Raw genomic sequence first — 22,570 nt, forward strand, 5'->3', positions numbered from 1 at the left:
GTTTGTAGACAAACACCGCGTGATAACTACTCAGTAAGCAAAAAGAGGGAGAGTACCGAACCTTGTTTTCATCATATTACAGTTACTGGGTTATGTCCCTTTTTCCCCACGTTTTTTGTACAATTATATAGGGGTATAAAATGATCAATAAAATGTTTCCATGGATCAATTTAGTAATAATAACAGTTGAATATTTTATTGTCATCCGAAACAAAGCTTCCCTGAAAATTTCAGCGCGCTAGCTAACTGGGAAGTGCCCGAAATTTCGATCGCAAGATTTGATTGGAAAAACAAACAAACAGAGGCGAAAGCAAGTTAAAGAAAACGTGGGAAAAACAGAGTCAATTTTTTTTTTTTTTTGCATCTCAAAAATAAGTAGGCCTACATCATATTTCTGCGAAATAAGTCAAAATTAAATTGTATAAGTATAATCAGTTTTGTATTTGCGCATTTTTCTGTTTGCTCTGTTTTCCGTTGCGAAGTTTTGCGATTACGCATGTTTCTGGGAAACATGCTTGTGATTTCACCATATTCATGTAAACTGTAAATAGTAGAAATACGTTATTTCTCAAAATCAAGTCCATGACTAAGTGCTGTGGATGAGGAATGTTTACCAGATCTGATTGATATGTATGTTGGGCCGGAGTTTCCAACAGCTTCTCGATTTCTCAAGGCGTTGGGCTGAATTTTTATCCCGGCATAAACTGAAGGGATCGGCTTATGTCCAGCAGCCACAACCCAGTCATGGTCAGGCAAGCTCACGGACTCCGTTTTTTAGTTAACCCAAGAGGAACACTGGCCTTGTCATCTTAACTTATAAAGCCTACTTCATTCGTTCCAAGCATGGACACTAACTCTTCTAGGTGATGCACTAGCCGTCGGTACCCGTTACACGTGAATTATATGCCTATATATTTTAATGTTATTAAACTTGTTTGAGAAAAATCGATATATATAATTCTCTTTATGGATACCATAGAAAACACCAAGCTGTAAGCGCGCCTAGCAGCCCCCTCTCTTCCTCTCTAGGCATATCCCTACCACCCCCACCCCCACATGGTCTGGTGAGCTATGGTTCACGCTAAATGTTTACAATCGTAGAACCGGGTTTAGTGACGGCTATTAGGGGCAGATAATTTAGTTTGAAACGATTTTAAGCTTAGGGGAGGTAACTAAGAGGGGGGGTAGGTGTTGGGGGAAAGGAGGGGGGTTATCGTCCTTAAAGAACATATTTTCAGTGGCAGCATTGGTACTGTCGAATTCACAAATTATGAATTACTGAAAGGTAGAAAATAAAACAACTAAATAGCAGCGTATGATACGCCGGGGATCGGCTCGTATTTTATAAAACAGCTATTGGTTCAAACGCAATGTGCTTTACTACCTATAAGAAAAAAAAATCAGTCAAGACTGACTCATTGGGGGGGGGGTCAATTTTTTTCCAGAATTATATATATATATATATATATATATATATATATATATATATATATATATATATATATATATATATATGGACAACTCTTTATTTTCTTTTCAAGAGTTTTCAGACATTTTATTTGATAAGATATCTTTCTCTTTAGCTTATTTCCAAATCACTCTTTCACTGCTTTTTTTCTGTAAGCTCCATGATCTGTTCATGCGTTAACATTCCGCGAGTTTGTCGCTCATACAAGCCGACTAGATCAGAATTCAGAATCTCAATCTGTGAATTTATCTGGACAGTAGCGTGCTTAGCTGTTGATAGTTTGCTGGTAGAGGGTTTGAAACCACTGACGTCATGAGCATCAGTGTTTCTTTCAGGTATCTCTTGGCGACACTGCCTCATCGCCCCCCCCCCCCCATCCCGAGCACGTCTACCACCCCTGGAGAAAAAGTCTAAAAGAAACACTGACGAGCATCGAGCACCTTTTCATCTGACTTCAATGACCTATTGGGTATTTCTTTAGTCACATCGTAGGCTGTTTCCTTATTCGTAGCTGTAGAAACAGATGTTGTATGTTTAGCCCAAAACGTCAAAAGTGAGCCTTTTTTAATGGCAGCAATTGCTTTAAGCTGCAGATCTGCACTTTTTATTTTTATTTTACTCCAATTTTCAACATCTTCCAGACAAATCTTTTCAGGATTCGCCAGGAAGTACCCATAAAAAATACACTAGAACAGTCGATTTTTCAAGCAAAATTTAATTATTAGATCTAGACCTGTTAATTGAAAAACCTCACACAGAAAAAGTTGATACAGCAAGACTCTCTTGAAGGTTTATTTAGGTTGATCGCATAAACACGCTTCTAGAGTTTCTTCAAGGCATTCCCCACCCAGAAGGAAGTCTACCACTACCCCCCCCCCCCAACGTAATATAGAAAATATATACTTTTATAAGTGCCCCCCCCCTTCCCCCCCCCCCCCCCCCGCCGGAGAAAAAAGTCTGGAAGAAACACTGCACGCATCACAAGCTGACCCTACCTACATCAGCTTTTTTTTTTTTTGTTTTGCCGCACGATTGGAACTGATTGTATGACCGACCGATATATGATTTGTATCTAGATCTAGGTCGTTGGACTAACATGAGCCACGGGGATGGAAACAATGATGTAAGGGAGACAACGCGTGTCATCAAGGGCAAGAGTCGCAGCCATATGTGTGGACAGAAGTTCTATACATTATTTTGAATAAATATTCTGAGAACCAAGTTTAAAGTTTTATTTTGAATGCAATACTTTGGAAACTTCATAAGATTGTAAGCACTACACTAATACCCTGCTTTACCTTCAAATTGGCATGCTTCCGGCCTTTAGTCATATAACACTACTGCAGTGTCACCCCCTGCCCCAAGAAACATAGTTTGTTTATCTATAGTCTGTTAATAATACAGTCTTTGTACTTAAAAAACTATTCAACTTTAATTGATCACTAATGGATCTGGCAAAAAAAAAGGCATTTTTCTTCTGTACATTTTGCAATTTTATGGTTTGGTGTCACCCTCTAAATGGGGCATTAAAATTAGTGTTTTAAACGGACACAAATTTTGAAAATTCATAAAAAATTAGTTTGAAGATATGCACTTAAATTTTTTAGCTGAGTGCCCCAAAATATGGAAGAAGATTATCAGGGGTCTCCAAACTTTTCAGTCTGAGGGCCGCATTAACTATAAAATTTCAGTTCGGGGGCCAGTTTCTTCCAGGCATGTCTTTGACTTTTCTGGGCAAAGTCCCTTAGCCATCAACAACAAACGTTTTTTTCCGTGGACAAAATGATCTCCGCGGGCCGGATGAGAGGACCTCGCGGGCCGCTGTTTGGAGACCCCTGGTTTATTTGGCTTAAAATGTAATATGTTATGAATGGTGAAAAACCTACGAAGGGGTTAATTTTTCAAGATGGCCGCCGTTGTCATAGTTACCAAGATTTTTCCACCAATTTTTTTTTTGTGGAAATGCATATGCGGATGTATCTTAATAAAGCTGTAAAGAAATAACTGTTTTCTAACAAGTATTAAAAACGTTTTTTTTTACCAGAGCCTTCCCCCTTAAAACTGAGGCCACGGCTGATGTTAGTGAGTTATCCTCTACATGGACTGGTACAGACCGTTATTCTAAAGAAAGATATTAGTGTCACACATCGCTGGCACAGTCGACTCGCAATTGTCCTGAGGTGACTGGAGATGGCGGTCGCGAATTAGCCCCCGACCTGATATGGGAGGTAAAAATCGGGATCACACGTAAAGAGATACCCTATTGTATGCGGACGGTTGAAAATGTTTTTTTTAGTGAGCAGGCGGGGGTGCCTGTAGTAAACAGTCAGTGACCTGATGATGGCTTGCAGAGGAGGAGGGGGGGGGGGAGAGCGGATGGGGACATGTCCCGGACATCCAGAGTATTTATCTCTAAAATCATAATTTATACACTGTATGGGCATCTTTTGTGTAATTATGCATATTCACCACGATACGTTTGATAGGCATCCATACAGTAATTATGTTCATATTCATTTTATATATTGTCAGGTCATCTTTAAATACATTATACTTGTATTTATTTTTATATTTTAGAACGGTAAAGCTCATGGTTGCTAAACCGAAAAGTCTCGAGTTCGAACCCTCTGGCAGATGAGGCTCGTTAGCTGGGGACAGCCACTCTTCTAGGAGAGACAACTCCAAAATTAAACAACTGCTGCCTTGTAGTTTGTTCTTGGTTGGACAAAGGCTATGGAAGCAAATCCAAAAAGAAAAGCAGGCTGAAATCGGAGTCAATGGCCTCAATGGCGCATAACCAGTTGACACGTAACGCTTAATTGTGTTGGAGGCGTGGTCGAGTCGGCAATAAGCTCATGGTTGATAAATTCGAACAAACCCACGGCAGATAAATCTCGATCCCCTTCAACACTAATAATTAAGAACGAAGAAGAAGAAGGGAACATGTATCAACGATGTCCCAAGACAGGCTCTGCGGCTTGTCGATTCTGTCAATAGAAAAAGACATTGTCTCCAATTAGGACTATGATGATATAATCAAAGAATTTTTTTCACGAAAGGCAAGAAAAGTAGATCTTCGTTTGTGAACGTACTTGTAAGATTTTCATAAATAAACATTAATGTAAAAAATCAAGTATGAAGCTGACGTTCATCGTTTCTTTAAAGCGTGTCTCGAACTTATATATGTTTTATTTTTTGTATTTTTCAAACAAAAAGCTTAAACAGAAACGAGCAACATTTCAAAAGCACTTCTAAGTAAACCAAATTATTTTTTAATCAGTGTCTTTATGTTAAAACTAATATACGACATTGATAAGCAGCTGAAAAATACCAAATATATCGTTATAAATATTAATTCGCGTTGAGAAAAAAAAAAACGCCTAATTGTACATGTTTTAGACACCAATGCCAGTGGAAAAATATACGGCCCCGCGCGGATGGTTGGCCCTAGGCCCCGCGTACCCCTAACGCCGGCTCTGTCTGCATTACTGACAATGTCGCTATTACGGCAGTCTACTCAACATTCATCAATTAGAACAACGATATATTTTAAAATAATTTTACAATTTAAACGAAAGTATACATTTTGTTAACAGTATCACAACCTATGTGAAATATTTAGTAGCTTTATTTTTTTAAACTAAAAATTGCACGATCAATGCACGATTAAGACAGGGTTTAATTTTAGTTTTGTTATAGATCTAGGAATATATATTAATAGCAGTTTGTTATTAGAACGGAATACGGTCAAGATCTAGAAATTATTTCCTCACAAAATATTGATATTCGGATGATATAATTATTATAATATTACATTTTCAATTTTTTTTTACTGCAGCTGACTGATTAAAACTTTCATTTGTTTCAGCTATTTATTTAGTAGCTATTTACTGTCTACACCGGTTTATCCAGTCCAAAAATAACCCTGTTAAGGAGGCTGCCATTTAAATTATAGAACTAGGATAAAAATATGAGGGAAACAAATTGGCTAGATATTAGATTCTTACTCTTTATATTAAACTTAAGTAGATATGCAAAAATTAACAATATTTAAAAAAAAAGATTTTAAAATTTTCAAATAGTCGCATTTATTTAATTTTAAAAAATTATAAAAAACAACATTGAATTAATTTTTTATATGTTGCCTGTTTTAATTTTGATTTTAGCAATGGTACCTCCCATCACAATAACAATGTTGTCAAACCGGTTTCTAAATGCATTATTTTCTGTGTCAAAAAATAGAAATGAATGTATGGCAATCGTGTATTGTATTGGCCTTGCTTTAGTAAGAATTTCATTTTTAGGGTGTGTAACTTGTTGGGCCTACTGTGTAATACAGTAAGTTTTATTTTCTACAGTAAAACTAGACTATAAAATAGTTAGTAACTTAGTAGGCCTATATATAATAGTATATAGTATAGTATACTATAGTATATACTAGTATATATATAGTATATATTATATATAAGTAGGAGAATATTAAGAATAATATAATCTAGATATAATCTAGTAATTAGTTTTATTTTTATAGGCCTAATTACTATTAATTACTAAGGCAGGAATGAAGTAATTTTTTGATCTGCAAACTTTTATAAATTCCCATTCAGCCCATTCTTTTTGATTAATAAACAATTGTTAGACTGTAATTGTAAGGCCTATCTGCATATTTTAAATGATTTGGGAAACTTTCTGTCCATTTTTTCTTTTCATTTGGTCTACTCACTGAATCACTGTTTATATTTTATTGTCAAAGTTCCTAGTTTATATTTTTGGTTCTGTTCTCAGGTTTCATAATGGTACCCTTAATTATGTGGATTTTGGGTTTAACATTGTTAGGTAAGTTCAAAACTTTTGCTTTCATTTTTGACATGATTATTTCTAAATAAATATTAGGGTAAATTAAATTTTACAAAACAGTTAAATGCTTTGTTAGAATGTTATTCACATTTTCAATGTGGCCAACATCTTTGTTCACATTTTCAGTGGCGCAAACGTCTGCACAAAACTCTGTTCCGAGGTTCATAGATTACTCAGCCCTAAACAACAAATACTTGAGTGAATCTCTGCCAATAGGTAACCTCATAATCTTTATTTGAGCTTTACATGACATTGTGACGCCTCTAGAATACATAATTCACTACCCAACATATGACACATCTAGAGACCACGCTAACCCTGACATATGACACATCTAGACCACGCTGACATATGACACATCTAGACCATGCTGACATGTCACATCTAGACTACATAAAGCTAACCCTGACATATGACACATCTAGACCACATAAAGCTGACATATGACACATCTAGACCACATAAAGCAAACCCTGACATGACACATCTAGACCACATAAAGCTAACCCTGACATATGACACATTTAGACCACATAAAGCTAACCCTGACATATGATACATCTAGACCACATAAAGCTAACCCTGACATATGACACATCTAGACCACATAAAGCTGACCCTGACATATGACACATCTAGACCACATAAAGCTAACCCTGACATATGACACATCTAGACCACATAAAGCTAACCCTGACATATGACACATCAAGACCACATAAAGCTAACCTGACATATGACACATCTAGACCACGCTAACCCTGACATATGACACATCTAGACCATGCTAACCCTGACATGACACATCTAGACCACATAAAGCTAACCCTGACATATGACACATCAAGACCACGCTAACCCTGACATATGACACATCTAGACCACATAAAGCTATGACATATGACACATCAAGACCACGCTAACCCTGACATATGACACATTAGACCATGCTAACCCTGACATATGACACATTAGACCACGCTAACCCTGACATCTATAAATGTCCTGTAGGTACAACCATTGGCACCATACAAGCCAATGACCCCGACCACCCCGGCTCCACCCTCAAGTACTATATTGATGGCAATGGAGGCAGCTACTTCGCTTGTGGTGAGACCACTGGGATTGTCACCCTCAAGAAACTCTTGGATTTTGAATTTGCATATGTTAGTTGTTTAAATATCTTTGTTCCCTAATGTATTAAGGCATAAATATGAAGTACATTTTCATGTCACTAAAGGACTTGACTAACTCTAATAATTTTAAGCAACTAATCGGCCTTGTCTGTAGGAAATGATTATAATTGGCCTTGTATTTATTGTAGGAAATCAAGATGACTATAAGAGTTGTTGATACAGATGGCCAGACAAATGTAAGTCTTCCAGGTTTTAATCCATAGTTTCTCTTCTAATGTACATCTTCCCCTACCACAACATTATGCCAGGAACCCCGGAGTCTTAAAAACTATTTTATTTGTCGCTTACCAGACGGTGGACACGAAGGTGTTTATCAATGACGAGAATGACAACTTGCCAGTGTTTGCTGACAATGCAATCTTCAAGAGTCTGAGTGAGGTAACTACTTTCTTGTGTTGAGTGTGGGACCTTTTAAAAGCTAGTATGTAGCACACCTGAGACTGTGTGCCATGAAGCCAATTGTAAATCTTTTCCCTTGCAGAATGCTACTGTAGGAACTTCTGTGGCGTACATTGAGGTCACTGACCTGGATGTAGCAAACAGTATCATCACTGTAACTTGTCTGGGTAACACACTTCTGGTAAGTCACTCACCACACACTGATGTCACACATCACAGACTGGTAGCTTACATCACACATCACACACTGGTAGCTTACATCACACACTGGTAGCTTACATCACACATCACACACTGGTAGCTTACATCACACATCACACACTGGTAGCTTACATCACACATCACAGACTGGTAGCTTACATCACACATCACAGACTGGTAGCTTACATCACACATCACAGACTGGTAGCTTACATCACACATCACACATAGGTAGCTTACATCATACATCACACATAGGTAGCTTACATCACACATCACACACTGGTAGGTTACATCACACATCACACACAGGTAGCTTACATCACACATCACACACAGGTAGCTTACATCACACATAGGTAGCTTACATCCCACATCACACACTGGTAGCTTACATCACACATCACACACAGGTAGCTTACATCACACATCATCCATCACACACTGGTAGCTTACATCACACATCACACATAGGTAGCTTACATCACACATCACACACTTATGTCACACATCACTTGCTCTGATGTACCTGATGATTTCATCCAACAGTTTAGAGATGCCTGTGACAAATTTGAACTTAGAAGGACAGAAAACAGCAACAAGTATTGGAAAGGTAACCTGCTGGTCAAGAATCCGCTGGATTATGAAACAAGAATATCCTATGCCATTCAACTCTTGGCCTTTGTAAGTCATTTTCTTGTTGAGTGCCAGATCTTAAGTTTGCTTAACTAAAATCTTGAGATTTGTACAGAGAATCAATTAAAATCTTGAGATTTGTACAGAGAATCAATTAAAATTTTGAGATTTGTACAGAGAATTGATTAAAATCTTGAGATTTGTACAGAGAATCAATTAAAATCTTGAGATTTGTACAGAGAATCAATTAAAATCTTGAGATTTGTACAGAGAATCAATTAAAATCTTGAGATTTGTACAGAGAATCAATTAAAATCTTGAGATTTGTACAGAGAATCAATTAAAATCTTGAGATTTGTAAAGAGAATCAATTAAAATCTTGAGATTTGTACAGAGAATCAATTAAAATCTTGAGATTTGTACAGAGAATCAATTAAAATCTTGAGATTTGTACAGAGAATCAATTAAAATCTTGAGATTTGTACAGAGAATCAATTAAAATCTTGAGATTTGTACAGAGAATCAATAAAATCTTGAGATTTGTACAGAGAATCAATAAAATCTTGAGATTTGTACAGAGAATCAATTAAAATCTTGAGATTTGTGTAGAGAATCAATTAAAATCTTGAGATTTGTACAGAGAATCAATAAAATCTTGAGATTTGTGCAGAGAATCAATAAAATCTTGAGATTTGTACAGAGAATCAATTAAAATCTTGAGATTTGTGTAGAGAATCAATTAAAATCTTGAGATTTGTACAGAGAATCAATTAAAATCTTGAGATTTGTGCAGAGAATCAATTAAAATCTTGAGATTTGTACAGAGAATCAATTAAAATCTTGAGATTTGTACAGAGAATCAATTAAAATCTTGAGATTTGTACAGAGATTTGTACAAAGCCCCTGAGCTCTGATGGGTGCCTACATCAAGTCGTAGGTAGCAAAAACCTTCTGGTTATTGAGTTTGTAATTGAAATACTGCAGCTAGGGGATTATCATAGTCTAATTAAAGTAAATCTTTTTGATATGTTAAACAGGAAAGTAAACCTATTTGATATGTTAAACAGGAAAGTAAACCTATTTGATATGTTAAACAGGAAAGTAAACCTATTTGGCATGTTAAACAGGAAAGTAAACCTATTTGGCATGTTAAACAGGAAAGTAAACCTATTTGATATGTTAAACAGGAAAGTAAACCTATTTGATATGTTAAACAGGAAAGTAAACCTTTGATATGTTAAACAGGAAAGTAAACCTATTTGATATGTTAAACAGGAAAGTAAATCTTTTTGATATGTTAAACATTGCCTGGGTTCTGTAGATGTTGAGTGCTTTGTTTCTTTACCACCAAATGATTGTGTAGGATGGTCTTCACAACGTAACAACTGAGGTTCACGTTGAGCTGACAGATATCAATGACACACCCCCTCGTTGGATTACTAAAGACCCAAAAACAATTAATGAAGAATTGCCCATAGTAAGTTGCTCATTTTTTCCTTTTTTTAAAACATGTTTTCTATTCACATAAAATTCTAGAAAAGAAGGTATGAAAGTGGCCAAGTTTTCTATTAACACATGTATTGTTTTTAATTCCAGGGGACATCAGTGAACAGAGTGTCAGCTGTAGATGGAGATGTGACCAACCCTAGGAGCATTTACTATGAGCTGATTGGTTGTAAGTTCACCTCTGGCCACTCCCATTTGTGTCAGGCCACATCTTTTCTTTGTTCACATGCTTAGATTGAATACAATATGACAAGTCTAGATGGACTACACCTAACTTTGCCAATATGACAAGTCTAGATGGACTACACCTAACCTTGCCAATATGACAAGTCTAGATGGACTACACCTAACTTTGCCAATATGACAAGTCTAGATGGACTACACCTAACCTTGCCAATATGACAAGTCTAGATGGACTACACCTAACCTTGCCAATATGACAAGTCTAGATGGACTACACCTAACCTTGCCAATATGACAAGTCTAGATGGACTACACCTAACCTTGCCAATATGACAAGTCTAGATGGACTACACCTAACCTTGCCAATATGACAAGTCTAGATGGACTACACCTAACCTTGCCAATGTGACAAGTCCAGATGGACTACACCTAACCTTGCCAATATGACAACCTAGCTATAACCTAGAAAGAAGTGTTGACCACATATAAAACTTAAGCAGAAGTTGTAAATGTCAAACATGATTTAACTGAAGTTAAATTTTTACAACATTTTTTTCTACACAGCTGATGAATTTGCCATTAACTCCGGTACTGGTGAAATTACCATCAAGTCAAGAATTGATTTTGATAATATCAACTTTAAAAAAACTGAGCCTTTAGATTTAACAATTGTGGTAAGTGTGCTTGTATCAACTTTATAAAAAAACAAATATAAAAACTAAAAGAATCAGTTTTTCAATACGGCACTGAAAACTAAAATAACTCTATGCTTTTAATTTTAAAATAAAGAGTAATGAGTAGAGAATTTTCGTGCAACCAGTGCTAGCATATTTTCATTTTTTTCATTTTCAGTGAATTTAAAAGCTTATTACTAATATTTTAATATTGTTTTCATTTCACCTCTTTAGTAATTTGTAATTAATGAAATGCACACCACATACTACCAAAAGTATTTGTTTCAAAACCCCATCAGTAGTTTATAAGGGCAGTTAATTTACCCCTTGTTAATGCTGTGGAAACCATGACAAACAGTTGATGGTTTGCCTTTCTTAATGCTGTGGAAACCATGAGAAACAGTTGATGGTTTGCCTTTCTTAATGCTGTGGAAACCATGACAAACAGTTGATGGTTTGCCGTTCTTAATGCTGTGGAAACCATGACAAACAGTTGATGGTTTGACACAGACTGATCAAGTCATTGCTGGAGATTATATCTTCTTTTATTATTGATGATTGTAGTAGTATCTAAGTCAATTAAACAGTAGATTTTCTTGTCATCAAAGAGGAATGTGTTTGAAATGTTTGAATGAAATCGTTGCATTAGGAATGGGTTGAAATTCAGTGACAAGATTTGCCACAAATACACAAACAGATTTGAAAGCTTTAAAAAAACAACTCATTAACGCATGAACTAATGTGCATATTTCTGTCTGGTCCTCTAGGCTAGGGAAGTGTTGTCAAACAATCCACTTCAGCTGGGAGGCGACCCAGTTACAACCTCGGTTGTTCACATTAAGATAACAGTGAATGACATTGATGACAACACACCAACCTTTGACAAGAGCAACTACGTGGCCTACGTGGATGAAAACATTGTGGCTGGTGCCAACGTTCCTGGGCTGCAGATGACAATAACTGACATTGACTCGGTTTGTTCAAATTATGACACCATTTAACTGACATTGACTCGGTTTGTTCAAATTATGACACCATTTAACTGACATTGACTCGGTTTGTTCAAATTATGACACCATTTAACTGACATTGACTCGGTTTGTTCAAATTATGACACCATTTAACTGACATAGATTTGGTTTGTTAAAATTATGAAACCATTTAACTGACATTGATTTGGTTTCTTAAAATTATGACATCATTTATTTTAACTGACATAAATTTGGTTTCTTAAAATTATGACACCATTTAACTGACATTGACTCTGTTTGTTCAAATTATGACACCATTTAACTGACATTGACTCGGTTTGTTCAAATTATGACACCATATAACTGACATTGACTCGGTTTGTTCAAATTATGACACCATTTAACTGACATTGACTCGGTTTGTTCAAATTATGACACCATATAACTGACATTGACTCAGTTTGTTCAAATTATGACACCATTTAACAGACATTGACTCGGTTTGTTCAAATTATGACACCATTTAACTGACATTGACTCGGTTTGTTAAAATTATGACACCATTTATTTTAACTGACATAGATTTGGTTTGTTAAAATTATGACACCATTTAACTGACATTGATTTGGTTTCTTAAAATTATGACACCATTTATTTTAACTGACATAAATTTGGTTTCTTAAAATTATGACACCATTTAACTGACATTGACTCTGTTTGTTCAAATTATGACACCATTTAACTGACATTGACTCGGTTTGTTCAAATTATGACACCATTTAACTGACATTGATTTGGTTTCTTAAAATTATGACACCATTTATTTTAACTGACATAGAATTGGTTTGTTAAAATTATGACACCATTTAACTGACATTGACTCGGTTTGTTAAAATTATGACACCATTTAACTGACATTGACTCGGTTTGTTCAAATTATGACACCATTTAACTGACATTGACTCAGTTTGTTCAAATTATGACACCATTTAACTGACATTGACTCGGTTTGTTCAAATTATGACACCATTTAACTGACATTGACTCGGTTTGTTAAAATTATGACACCATTTATTTTAACTGACATAGATTTGGTTTGTTAAAATTATGACACCATTTAACTGACATTGACTCGGTTTGTTCAAATTATGACACCATTTAACTGACATTGACTCAGTTTGTTCAAATTATGACACCATTTAACTGACATTGACTCGGTTTGTTCAAATTATGACACCATTTAACTGACATTGACTCTGTTTGTTCAAATTATGACACCATTTAACTGACATTGACTCGGTTTGTTCAAATTATGACACCATTTAACTGACATTGATTTGGTTTCTTAAAATTATGACACCATTTATTTTAACTGACATAGAATTGGTTTGTTAAAATTATGACACCATTTAACTGACATTGACTCGGTTTGTTAAAATTATGACACCATTTAACTGACATTGACTCGGTTTGTTCAAATTATGACACCATTTAACTGACATTGACTCTGTTTGTTCAAATTATGACACCATTTAACTGACATTGACTCGGTTTGTTCAAATTATGACACCATATAACTGACATTGACTCGGTTTGTTCAAATTATGACACCATTTAACTGACATTGACTCGGTTTGTTCAAATTATGACACCATATAACTGACATTGACTCAGTTTGTTCAAATTATGACACCATTTAACTGACATTGACGCGGTTTGTTCAAATTATGACACCATTTAACTGACATTGACTCGGTTTGTTAAAATTATGACACCATTTATTTTAACTGACATTGATTTGGTTTCTTAAAATTATGACACCATTTATTTTAACTGACATAAATTTGGTTTCTTAAAATTATGACACCATTTAACTGACATTGACTCTGTTTGTTCAAATTATGACACCATTTAACTGACATTGACTCGGTTTGTTCAAATTATGACACCATATAACTGACATTGACTCGGTTTGTTCAAATTATGACACCATTTAACTGACATTGACTCGGTTTGTTCAAATTATGACACCATATAACTGACATTGACTCGGTTTGTTCAAATTATGACACCATTTAACTGACATTGACTCGGTTTGTTCAAATTATGACACCATATAACTGACATTGACTCGGTTTGTTCAAATTATGACACCATTTAACTGACATTGACTCGGTTTGTTCAAATTATGACACCATATAACTGACATTGGCTCAGTTTGTTCAAATTATGACACCATTTAACAGACATTGACTCAGTTTGTTCAAATTATGACACCATTTAACTGACATTGACTCGGTTTGTTAAAATTATGACACCATTTATTTTAACTGACATAGATTTGGTTTGTTAAAATTATGACACCATTTAACTGACATTGATTTGGTTTCTTAAAATTATGACACCATTTATTTTAACTGACATAAATTTGGTTTCTTAAAATTATGACACCATTTAACTGACATTGACTCTGTTTGTTCAAATTATGACACCATTTAACTGACATTGACTCGGTTTGTTCAAATTATGACACCATTTAACTGACATTGATTTGGTTTCTTAAAATTATGACACCATTTATTTTAACTGACATAGAATTGGTTTGTTAAAATTATGACACCATTTAACTGACATTGACTCGGTTTGTTAAAATTATGACACCATTTAACTGACATTGACTCGGTTTGTTCAAATTATGACACCATTTAACTGACATTGACTCAGTTTGTTCAAATTATGACACCATTTAACTGACATTGACTCGGTTTGTTCAAATTATGACACCATTTAACTGACATTGACTCGGTTTGTTAAAATTATGACACCATTTATTTTAACTGACATAGATTTGGTTTGTTAAAATTATGACACCATTTAACTGACATTGATTTGGTTTCTTAAAATTATGACATCATTTATTTTAACTGACATAAATTTGGTTTCTTAAAATTATGACACCATTTAACTGACATTGACTCTGTTTGTTCAAATTATGACACCATTTAACTGACATTGACTCGGTTTGTTCAAATTATGACACCATATAACTGACATTGACTCGTTTTGTTCAAATTATGACACCATTTAACTGACATTGACTCGGTTTGTTCAAATTATGACACCATATAACTGACATTGACTCAGTTTGTTCAAATTATGACACCATTTAACTGACATTGACGCGGTTTGTTCAAATTATGACACCATTTAACTGACATTGACTCGGTTTGTTAAAATTATGACACCATTTATTTTAACTGACATAGATTTGGTTTGTTAAAATTATGACACCATTTAACTGACATTGATTTGGTTTCTTAAAATTATGACACCATTTATTTTAACTGACATAAATTTGGTTTCTTAAAATTATGACACCATTTAACTGACATTGACTCTGTTTGTTCAAATTATGACACCATTTAACTGACATTGACTCGGTTTGTTCAAATTATGACACCATATAACTGACATTGACTCGGTTTGTTCAAATTATGACACCATTTAACTGACATTGACTCGGTTTGTTCAAATTATGACACCATATAACTGACATTGACTCGGTTTGTTCAAATTATGACACCATTTAACTGACATTGACTCGGTTTGTTCAAATTATGACACCATATAACTGATACTGATTTGGTTTGTCAAAATGAGACCATTAAACTGATTTTGATTTGGTTTGTTTGACTGACATGAAAACATTTTGTTGTAGGGCAGCTTTAATGCATTCAACTTGGTGACCTTGAACTCAACCACTGAGTTTGGGATCATTCCAAATCAAGATGAAGCCTCGTCCAGTGCCACTCTGTTTGTCAAAGCTAATGGTCTCATTGACTATGAAAGAGGACCTAGAATATACATAATACAAGTAAGTCACTCCCTATCTAGCTACTTTTTATTAACCCCTTAATGCCTGATTTATTCTTCAAGTTGTAACATTTTTTATGTGTGCTGATTTTCTCTTGTCATATGGCTAGACGCTGAATTGTGGGTAAATAAAAAAAATCAATTTTCAAATACTTAAATTTTTTTTAAATAGAATAGAATCTCGTAGAAAAAAGAATTGCTCACCAAATGAACTGCACATAATCTGTGTATAATAGTGTGGAACATTAGTACTTTGTAAAAAAAAGACAGAGGAATCAAGGTAAAAATAAATTCGTATGCATTTTTTGAGGAGTCGGAAATAAGGTAAAGTACTTCATCTGGTCACCGGAAATTGCTAAAAAATTGTTTAAAATTTGAGAAACCAAAAGTAGAACAAGTTGCACTTCCTGTTTCCAAAAGTCACTGAAAAGTTGATACAGAACTATAAATTTGATATATTACTAATTACTTGTATATGAAATTTCGTCGACCTAGCTGTAATGGTACTATAGTTATCATGTTTACAGACAGACAGCCACACTGACAGAATTGCCAAGTCCAGTTTTTCCGACTCATTGAGTGTAAAATGCCTAGATTTTGATAAATCTGGATTTTGCCTGATTAATAGGCCAGAGAATATAAAGCTACCTCTAATTTCCTGAAAATGTTTGTTTACCCCAGGTGGAGGCCAGAGAATATAAAGCTACCTCTAATTTCCTGAAAATGTTTGTTTACCCCAGGTGGAGGCCAGAGAATATAAAGCTACCTCTAATTTCCTGAAAATGTTTGTTTACCCCAGGTGGAGGCCAGAGAATATAAAGCTACCTCTAATTTCCTGAAAATGTTTGTTTACCCCAGGTGGAGGCCAGAGAATATAAAGCTACCTCTAATTTCCTGAAAATGTTTGTTTACCCCAGGTGGAGGCCAGAGAATATAAAGCTACCTCTAATTTCCTGAAAATGTTTGTTTACCCCAGGTGGAGGCCAGAGAATATAAAGCTACCTCTAATTTCCTGAAAATGTTTGTTTACCCCAGGTGGAGGCCAGAGAATATAAAGCTACCTCTAATTTCCTGAAAATGTTTGTTTACCCCAGGTGGAGGCCAGAGAATATAAAGCTACCTCTAATTTCCTGAAAATGTTTGTTTACCCCAGGTGGAGGCCAGAGAATATAAAGCTACCTCTAATTTCCTGAAAATGTTTGTTTACCCCAGGTGGAGGCCAGAGAATATAAAGCTACCTCTAATTTCCTGAAAATGTTTGTTTACCCCAGGTGGAGGCCAGAGAATATAAAGCTACCTCTAATTTCCTGAAAATGTTTGTTTACCCCAGGTGGAGGCCAGAGAATATAAAGCTACCTCTAATTTCCTGAAAATGTTTGTTTACCCCAGGTGGAGGCCAGAGAATATAAAGCTACCTCTAATTTCCTGAAAATGTTTGTTTACCCCAGGTGGAGGCCAGAGAATATAAAGCTACTTCTAATTTCCTGACGGGTACGTGCACTGTGAGCATCTACGTGAGAGACGTCAATGACCAGACCCCTGCCTTCAGCCAAGCCTCGTACGTCGTAGAGATTCTGGAAACAGCTCCAGCCAATTTTGATGTCATAGATATGGATGTAAGGGCAGCAGACAGACTCGGGGGGAGGGGGGGCTGATATAGGGGGTCAGTGGATACCTGATAGAGGGGGTCAGTAGGTATCTGATAGGGGTCAGTGGGTATCTGATAGAGGGGGTCAGTTGGTATCTAATAGATGGGGTCAGTGGGTATCTGATAGAGGGGGTCAGTTGGTATCTGATAGATGGGGTCAGTGGGTATCTGATAGAGGGGGTCAGTTGGTATCTGATAGATTGGGTCAGTGGGTATCTGATAGGGGTCAGTAGGTACCTGTTAGGGGTCAGTGGGTATCTGATAGAGTGGGTCAGTTGGTACCTGATAGAGGGGTCAGTGGGTATCTGATAGAGGGGGTCAGTGGGTATCTGATAGATTGGGTCAGTGGTTATCTGATAGAGGGGGTCAGTGGGTATCTGATAGAGGGGGTCAGTGGGTATCTGATAGATTGGGTCAGTGGTTATCTGATAGGGGTCATTAGGTACATGATAGGGGTCAGTGGGCATTAAGTTCTAATGCTAAGATCAGTAAATATCTCATTGTGGGGATGGGGGTGGCAGCCTAATAACTGATACAAAAAAGCATTACAAAAAATTTGAAAATAGATTGAATTTGACCAAATAACTTGAGCATAACTTGTTCAAATCCTTTTAGGCCACAGATTCTGAAGAGGGGAATTTTGGCACATCTGGTATTGTTTACAAACTGTATGGCAATATCCCACCTGTGTAAGTGTTTATGGCAATATCCCACCTGTGTAAGTGTTTATAGCAATATCCCACCTGTGTGTTTATGGCAATATCCCACCTGTGTGTTTATGGCAATATCCCACCTGTGTGTTTATGGCAATATCCCACCTGTGTAAGTGTTTATGGCAATATCCCACCTGTGTAAGTGTTTATGGCTATATCCCACCTGTGTAAGTGTTTATGGCAATATCCCACCTGTGTAAGTGTTTATGGCAATATCCCACCTGTGTAAGTGTTTATGGCAATATCCCACCTGTGTAAGTGTTTATGGCAATATCCCACCTGTGTGTTTATGGCAATATCCCACCTGTGTAAGTGTTTATGGCAATATCCCACCTGTGTGTTTATGGCAATATCCCACCTGTGTGTTTATGGCAATATCCCACCTGTGTGTTTATGGTGTGACCTACTTAGGTCGAGTCATTTTTATTTTGACATTGTATAATTCCTTATATGGAATGATGGTGTAACACCTGGGGTTTTTCCACTGACTTATTAAGGTGTTTGAGACATAGAAATTTTCCATTAAAATCTGATTGAATGATTCTGATCAGATGATTATCCCAACCAATGGCGACATGAGTTGAGGATAACCTCCCCTGTCACAGAAGTCTTTAATTGCACTGCACACTCGCAACACGAGGCAGTTTTTCTTGACCAGGCAGTCTACAGGCCGTTTTACCTTATTCAGGCAGCCGTCCATATTGTCCGGCTATAGACTCTGACCATTTGAACGTGAGAGTACTTAAGACCTGTGTGTGCCTTGCTTTCTTAAGTGATTTAGTCTTCTAGTTTAATATTACTTGTCGCTAAGTAATTCCTGAAGCTACAGCAGTGTTGTGTGGCCTGTGGCTGTTTTTTAGACAGTGTAGAAATCTGTGATAGTGTTTTTTCCTACATTGTGTAAGTTGGGTTTTTGATATTTTATACATTAAATATTTTATCTAGTTCATCTTTGTGTTCTGCCACAACTGTGTTCGCTGATTAAAAGGTCGTATGTAGATTGGATGAGTGTTAATTACAATAGTATCACTAGCTTCCCTAGACATTAAATTCGAGCCCTAGTGGTCGTTGTGTTAAGTGTTCATCCACTTAGGCCGATAGGCATTTGCATATGACCCCGAAAAAAGAATCCGGGGACGTTCTCCTTCTATTTGGCTGATAGATAGGTTAACGTTACAATGGCAATATCCCACCTGTGTAAGTGTTTATGGCTATATCCCACCTGTGTAAGTGTTTATGGCAATATCCCACCTGTGTAAGTTTTTATGGCAATATCCCACCTGTGTAAGTGTTTATGGCAATATCCCACCTGTGTAAGTGTTTATGGCAATATCCCACCTGTGTAAGTGTTTATGGCTATATCCCACCTGTGTAAGTGTTTATGGCAATATCCCACCTGTGTAAGTGTTTATGGCAATATCCCACCTGTGTAAGTGTTTATGGCAATATCCCACCTGTGTGTTTATGGCAATATCCCACCTGTGTGTTTATGGCAATATCCCACCTGTGTGTTTATGGCAATATCCCACCTGTGTAAGTGTTTATGGCAATATCCCACCTGTGTAAGTGTTTATGGCAATATACCACCTGTGTGTTTATGGCAATATCCCACCTGTGTAAGTGTTTATGTCTATATCCCACCTGTGTAAGTGTTTATGGCAATATCCCACCTGTGTAAGTGTTTATGGCAATATCCCACCTGTGTAAGTGTTTATGGCAATATCCCACCTGTGTAAGTATTTATGGCAATATCCCACCTGTGTAAGTGTTTATTGCAATATCCCACCTGTGTAAGTGTTTATGGCAATATCCCACCTGTGTGTTTATGGCAATATCCCACCTGTGTAAGTGTTTATGGCAATATCCCACCTGTGTGTTTATGGCAATATCCCACCTGTGTGTTTATGGCAATATCCCACCTGTGTGTTTATGGCAATATCCCACCTGTGTAAGTGTTTATGGCAATATCCCACCTGTGTGTTTATGGCAATATCCCACCTGTGTGTTTATGGCAATATCCCACCTGTGTAAGTGTTTATGGCAATATCCCACCTGTGTAAGTGTTTATGGCAATATCCCACCTGTGTAAGTGTTTATGGCAATATCCCAGCTGTGTGTTTATGGCAATATCCCACCTGTGTAAGTGTTTATGGCAATATCCCACCTGTGTAAGTGTTTATGGCAATATCCCACCTGTGTAAGTGTTTATGGCAATATCCCACCTGTGTAAGTGTTTATTGCAATATCCCACCTGTGTAAGTGTTTATGGCAATATCCCACCTGTGTAAGTGTTTATGGCAATATCCCACCTGTGTGTTTATGGCAATATCCCACCTGTGTAAGTGTTTATGGCAATATCCCACCTGTGTAAGTGTTTATGGCAATATCCCACCTGTGTAAGTGTTTATTGCAATATCCCACCTGTGTAAGTGTTTATGGCAATATCCCACCTGTGTGTTTATGGCAATATCCCACCTGTGTGTTTATGGCAATATCCCACCTGTGTTTTTTACTTGAGTCAAATTGTTTTTGCCCAGTTTTTCAATAGACGAGAAGACTGGCAGGGTAACAGTGGCAGCGTGTAACACACCGGGTACCTTCCCCTGCATTGACTATGAGAGGAAGAAAGAGTACAGTCTGACGGTGTCAGCCACAGACGACAACGGCAATGGCAGGGCCAGCTCGGTGCCACTCACCATCAGGATCAAAGATGTCAACGACAACGCGCCACAAATAGACAGAACTTACCTGAGATACATCAACGAGGGCGACACAGTCCCTATCAATGGACTCACTATAACAGTCAGTATTTAATGTGGACTTGTTTTGTCTGTCTAATAAGATCCCATTAGAGAAGTTCCTGAAACTACAGATTTGAAACTCTCCTTGACCAGGCCATTGACCCAGACACAGTTGGAGGACCACTCCAGTTTACCAGCAACGACCAAACTGGCATCTGGAAAACAACTCAAGGGCTGAACACCAACAACCAGAACTACGCCAACATCACAGCCGTACAACCAGTTATGTATGGGGACGCTCCCAGCAACGGAACGTACGTTTTAAATGTTTTAGTGAACATACTCTTGCTTTTGTCTGTGACATACGTTTGCTTGAGTCTGTGATGTTTGTTTGGTTATGTCTGATATAAGTTAGTATGTTTCTGTGACATACATTTGCTTGAGTCTATGACGTATGTTTGTACATCTCAGACAAATCATCCCAGAGAAAAAATATCTCCGGGCAAAATACTTGAAATATTTAGGAAGAAATGAGTTTGTTTCATCTTGCTGGTTTTCACTTTCTTATTTAATAGATTATAAACTCGAGACCTATTCAAATGAAGAAAGTAAGCTTAAAAAACACCAGTGAAATAATCAAACTTAATATAAAAAATACAATGTATGTCATTCAACAGTATTGGAATTTCATCTTAATCAACAGGGATAAAGTTAAGTAAGCCAGCCATTTATGTCCCTTCTTAAGGAGGGACCAGGGTGTCCCAGTAGACTTCTGTGTGGGGGGGGGGGGGGGGGAGGAGAGGGGGGGAGTGTACATCCATATGTGGAATTTAGCAATGCGTACTTATTTTAAAAACAAACAGAAAGATCATATCTTGTACATAAAATGTAAAACTTAAGACAGCAGTGGTCATGCTTTTTAAAACCACCACAAACTTTAAATAAATCATGGTATTCATATGAATAGCGGGCTCATCCATACCATAAGTGGCCATTTATGGTATGTATAGCGGGCTCATCCATACCATAAGTGGCCATTTATGGTATGTATAGCGGGCTCATCCATACCATAAGTGGCCATTTATGGTATGTATAGCGGGCTCATCCATACCATAAATGGCCATTTATGGTATGTATAGCGGGCTCATCCATACCATAAGTGGCCATTTATGGTATGTATAGCGGGCTCATCCATACCATAAGTGGCCATTTATGGTATGTATAGCGGGCTCATCCATACCATAAGTGGCCATTTATGGTATGTATAGCGGGCTCATCCATACCATAAGTGGCCATTTATGGTATGTATAGCGGGCTCATCCATACCATAAGTGGCCATTTATGGTATGTATAGCGGGCTCATCCATACCATAAGTGGCCATTTATGGTATGTATAGCGGGCTCATCCATACCATAAATGGCCATTGACCTCCCAGCCTCCCCAGATTGTTCCAGAAGTTAACTGACAAAATGACGTCAGACCTCACTCTACCATCCCTCCCAA

General features: G+C 36.8%; 1 protein-coding gene across 1 annotated transcript in view; it reads left to right on the top strand.

The window, feature by feature from the left end:
- The first annotated feature begins 5,657 nt into the window (after positions 1-5,657).
- Positions 5,658-22,570, top strand: part of LOC131951747 (cadherin-87A-like) — a 64,115-nt gene continuing 47,202 nt past the window's right edge. The window contains 17 exon segments of the mRNA XM_059314130.1: positions 5,658-5,806; positions 6,254-6,304; positions 6,452-6,541; positions 7,337-7,491; positions 7,650-7,697; positions 7,813-7,899; positions 8,003-8,101; positions 8,671-8,805; positions 10,121-10,234; positions 10,354-10,432; positions 11,011-11,120; positions 11,888-12,094; positions 15,810-15,965; positions 17,413-17,580; positions 18,228-18,301; positions 20,863-21,127; positions 21,220-21,380. Coding sequence (XP_059170113.1) covers positions 6,262-6,304; positions 6,452-6,541; positions 7,337-7,491; positions 7,650-7,697; positions 7,813-7,899; positions 8,003-8,101; positions 8,671-8,805; positions 10,121-10,234; positions 10,354-10,432; positions 11,011-11,120; positions 11,888-12,094; positions 15,810-15,965; positions 17,413-17,580; positions 18,228-18,301; positions 20,863-21,127; positions 21,220-21,380 — 1,991 coding nt within the window. The 5' untranslated portion in view covers positions 5,658-5,806; positions 6,254-6,261.

This window comes from Physella acuta, unplaced genomic scaffold (assembly GCF_028476545.2).
Source record: "Physella acuta isolate Inbredline_101_S28 unplaced genomic scaffold, ASM2847654v3 ptg000824l, whole genome shotgun sequence".
Classification (NCBI taxonomy): domain Eukaryota; kingdom Metazoa; phylum Mollusca; class Gastropoda; family Physidae; genus Physella; species Physella acuta.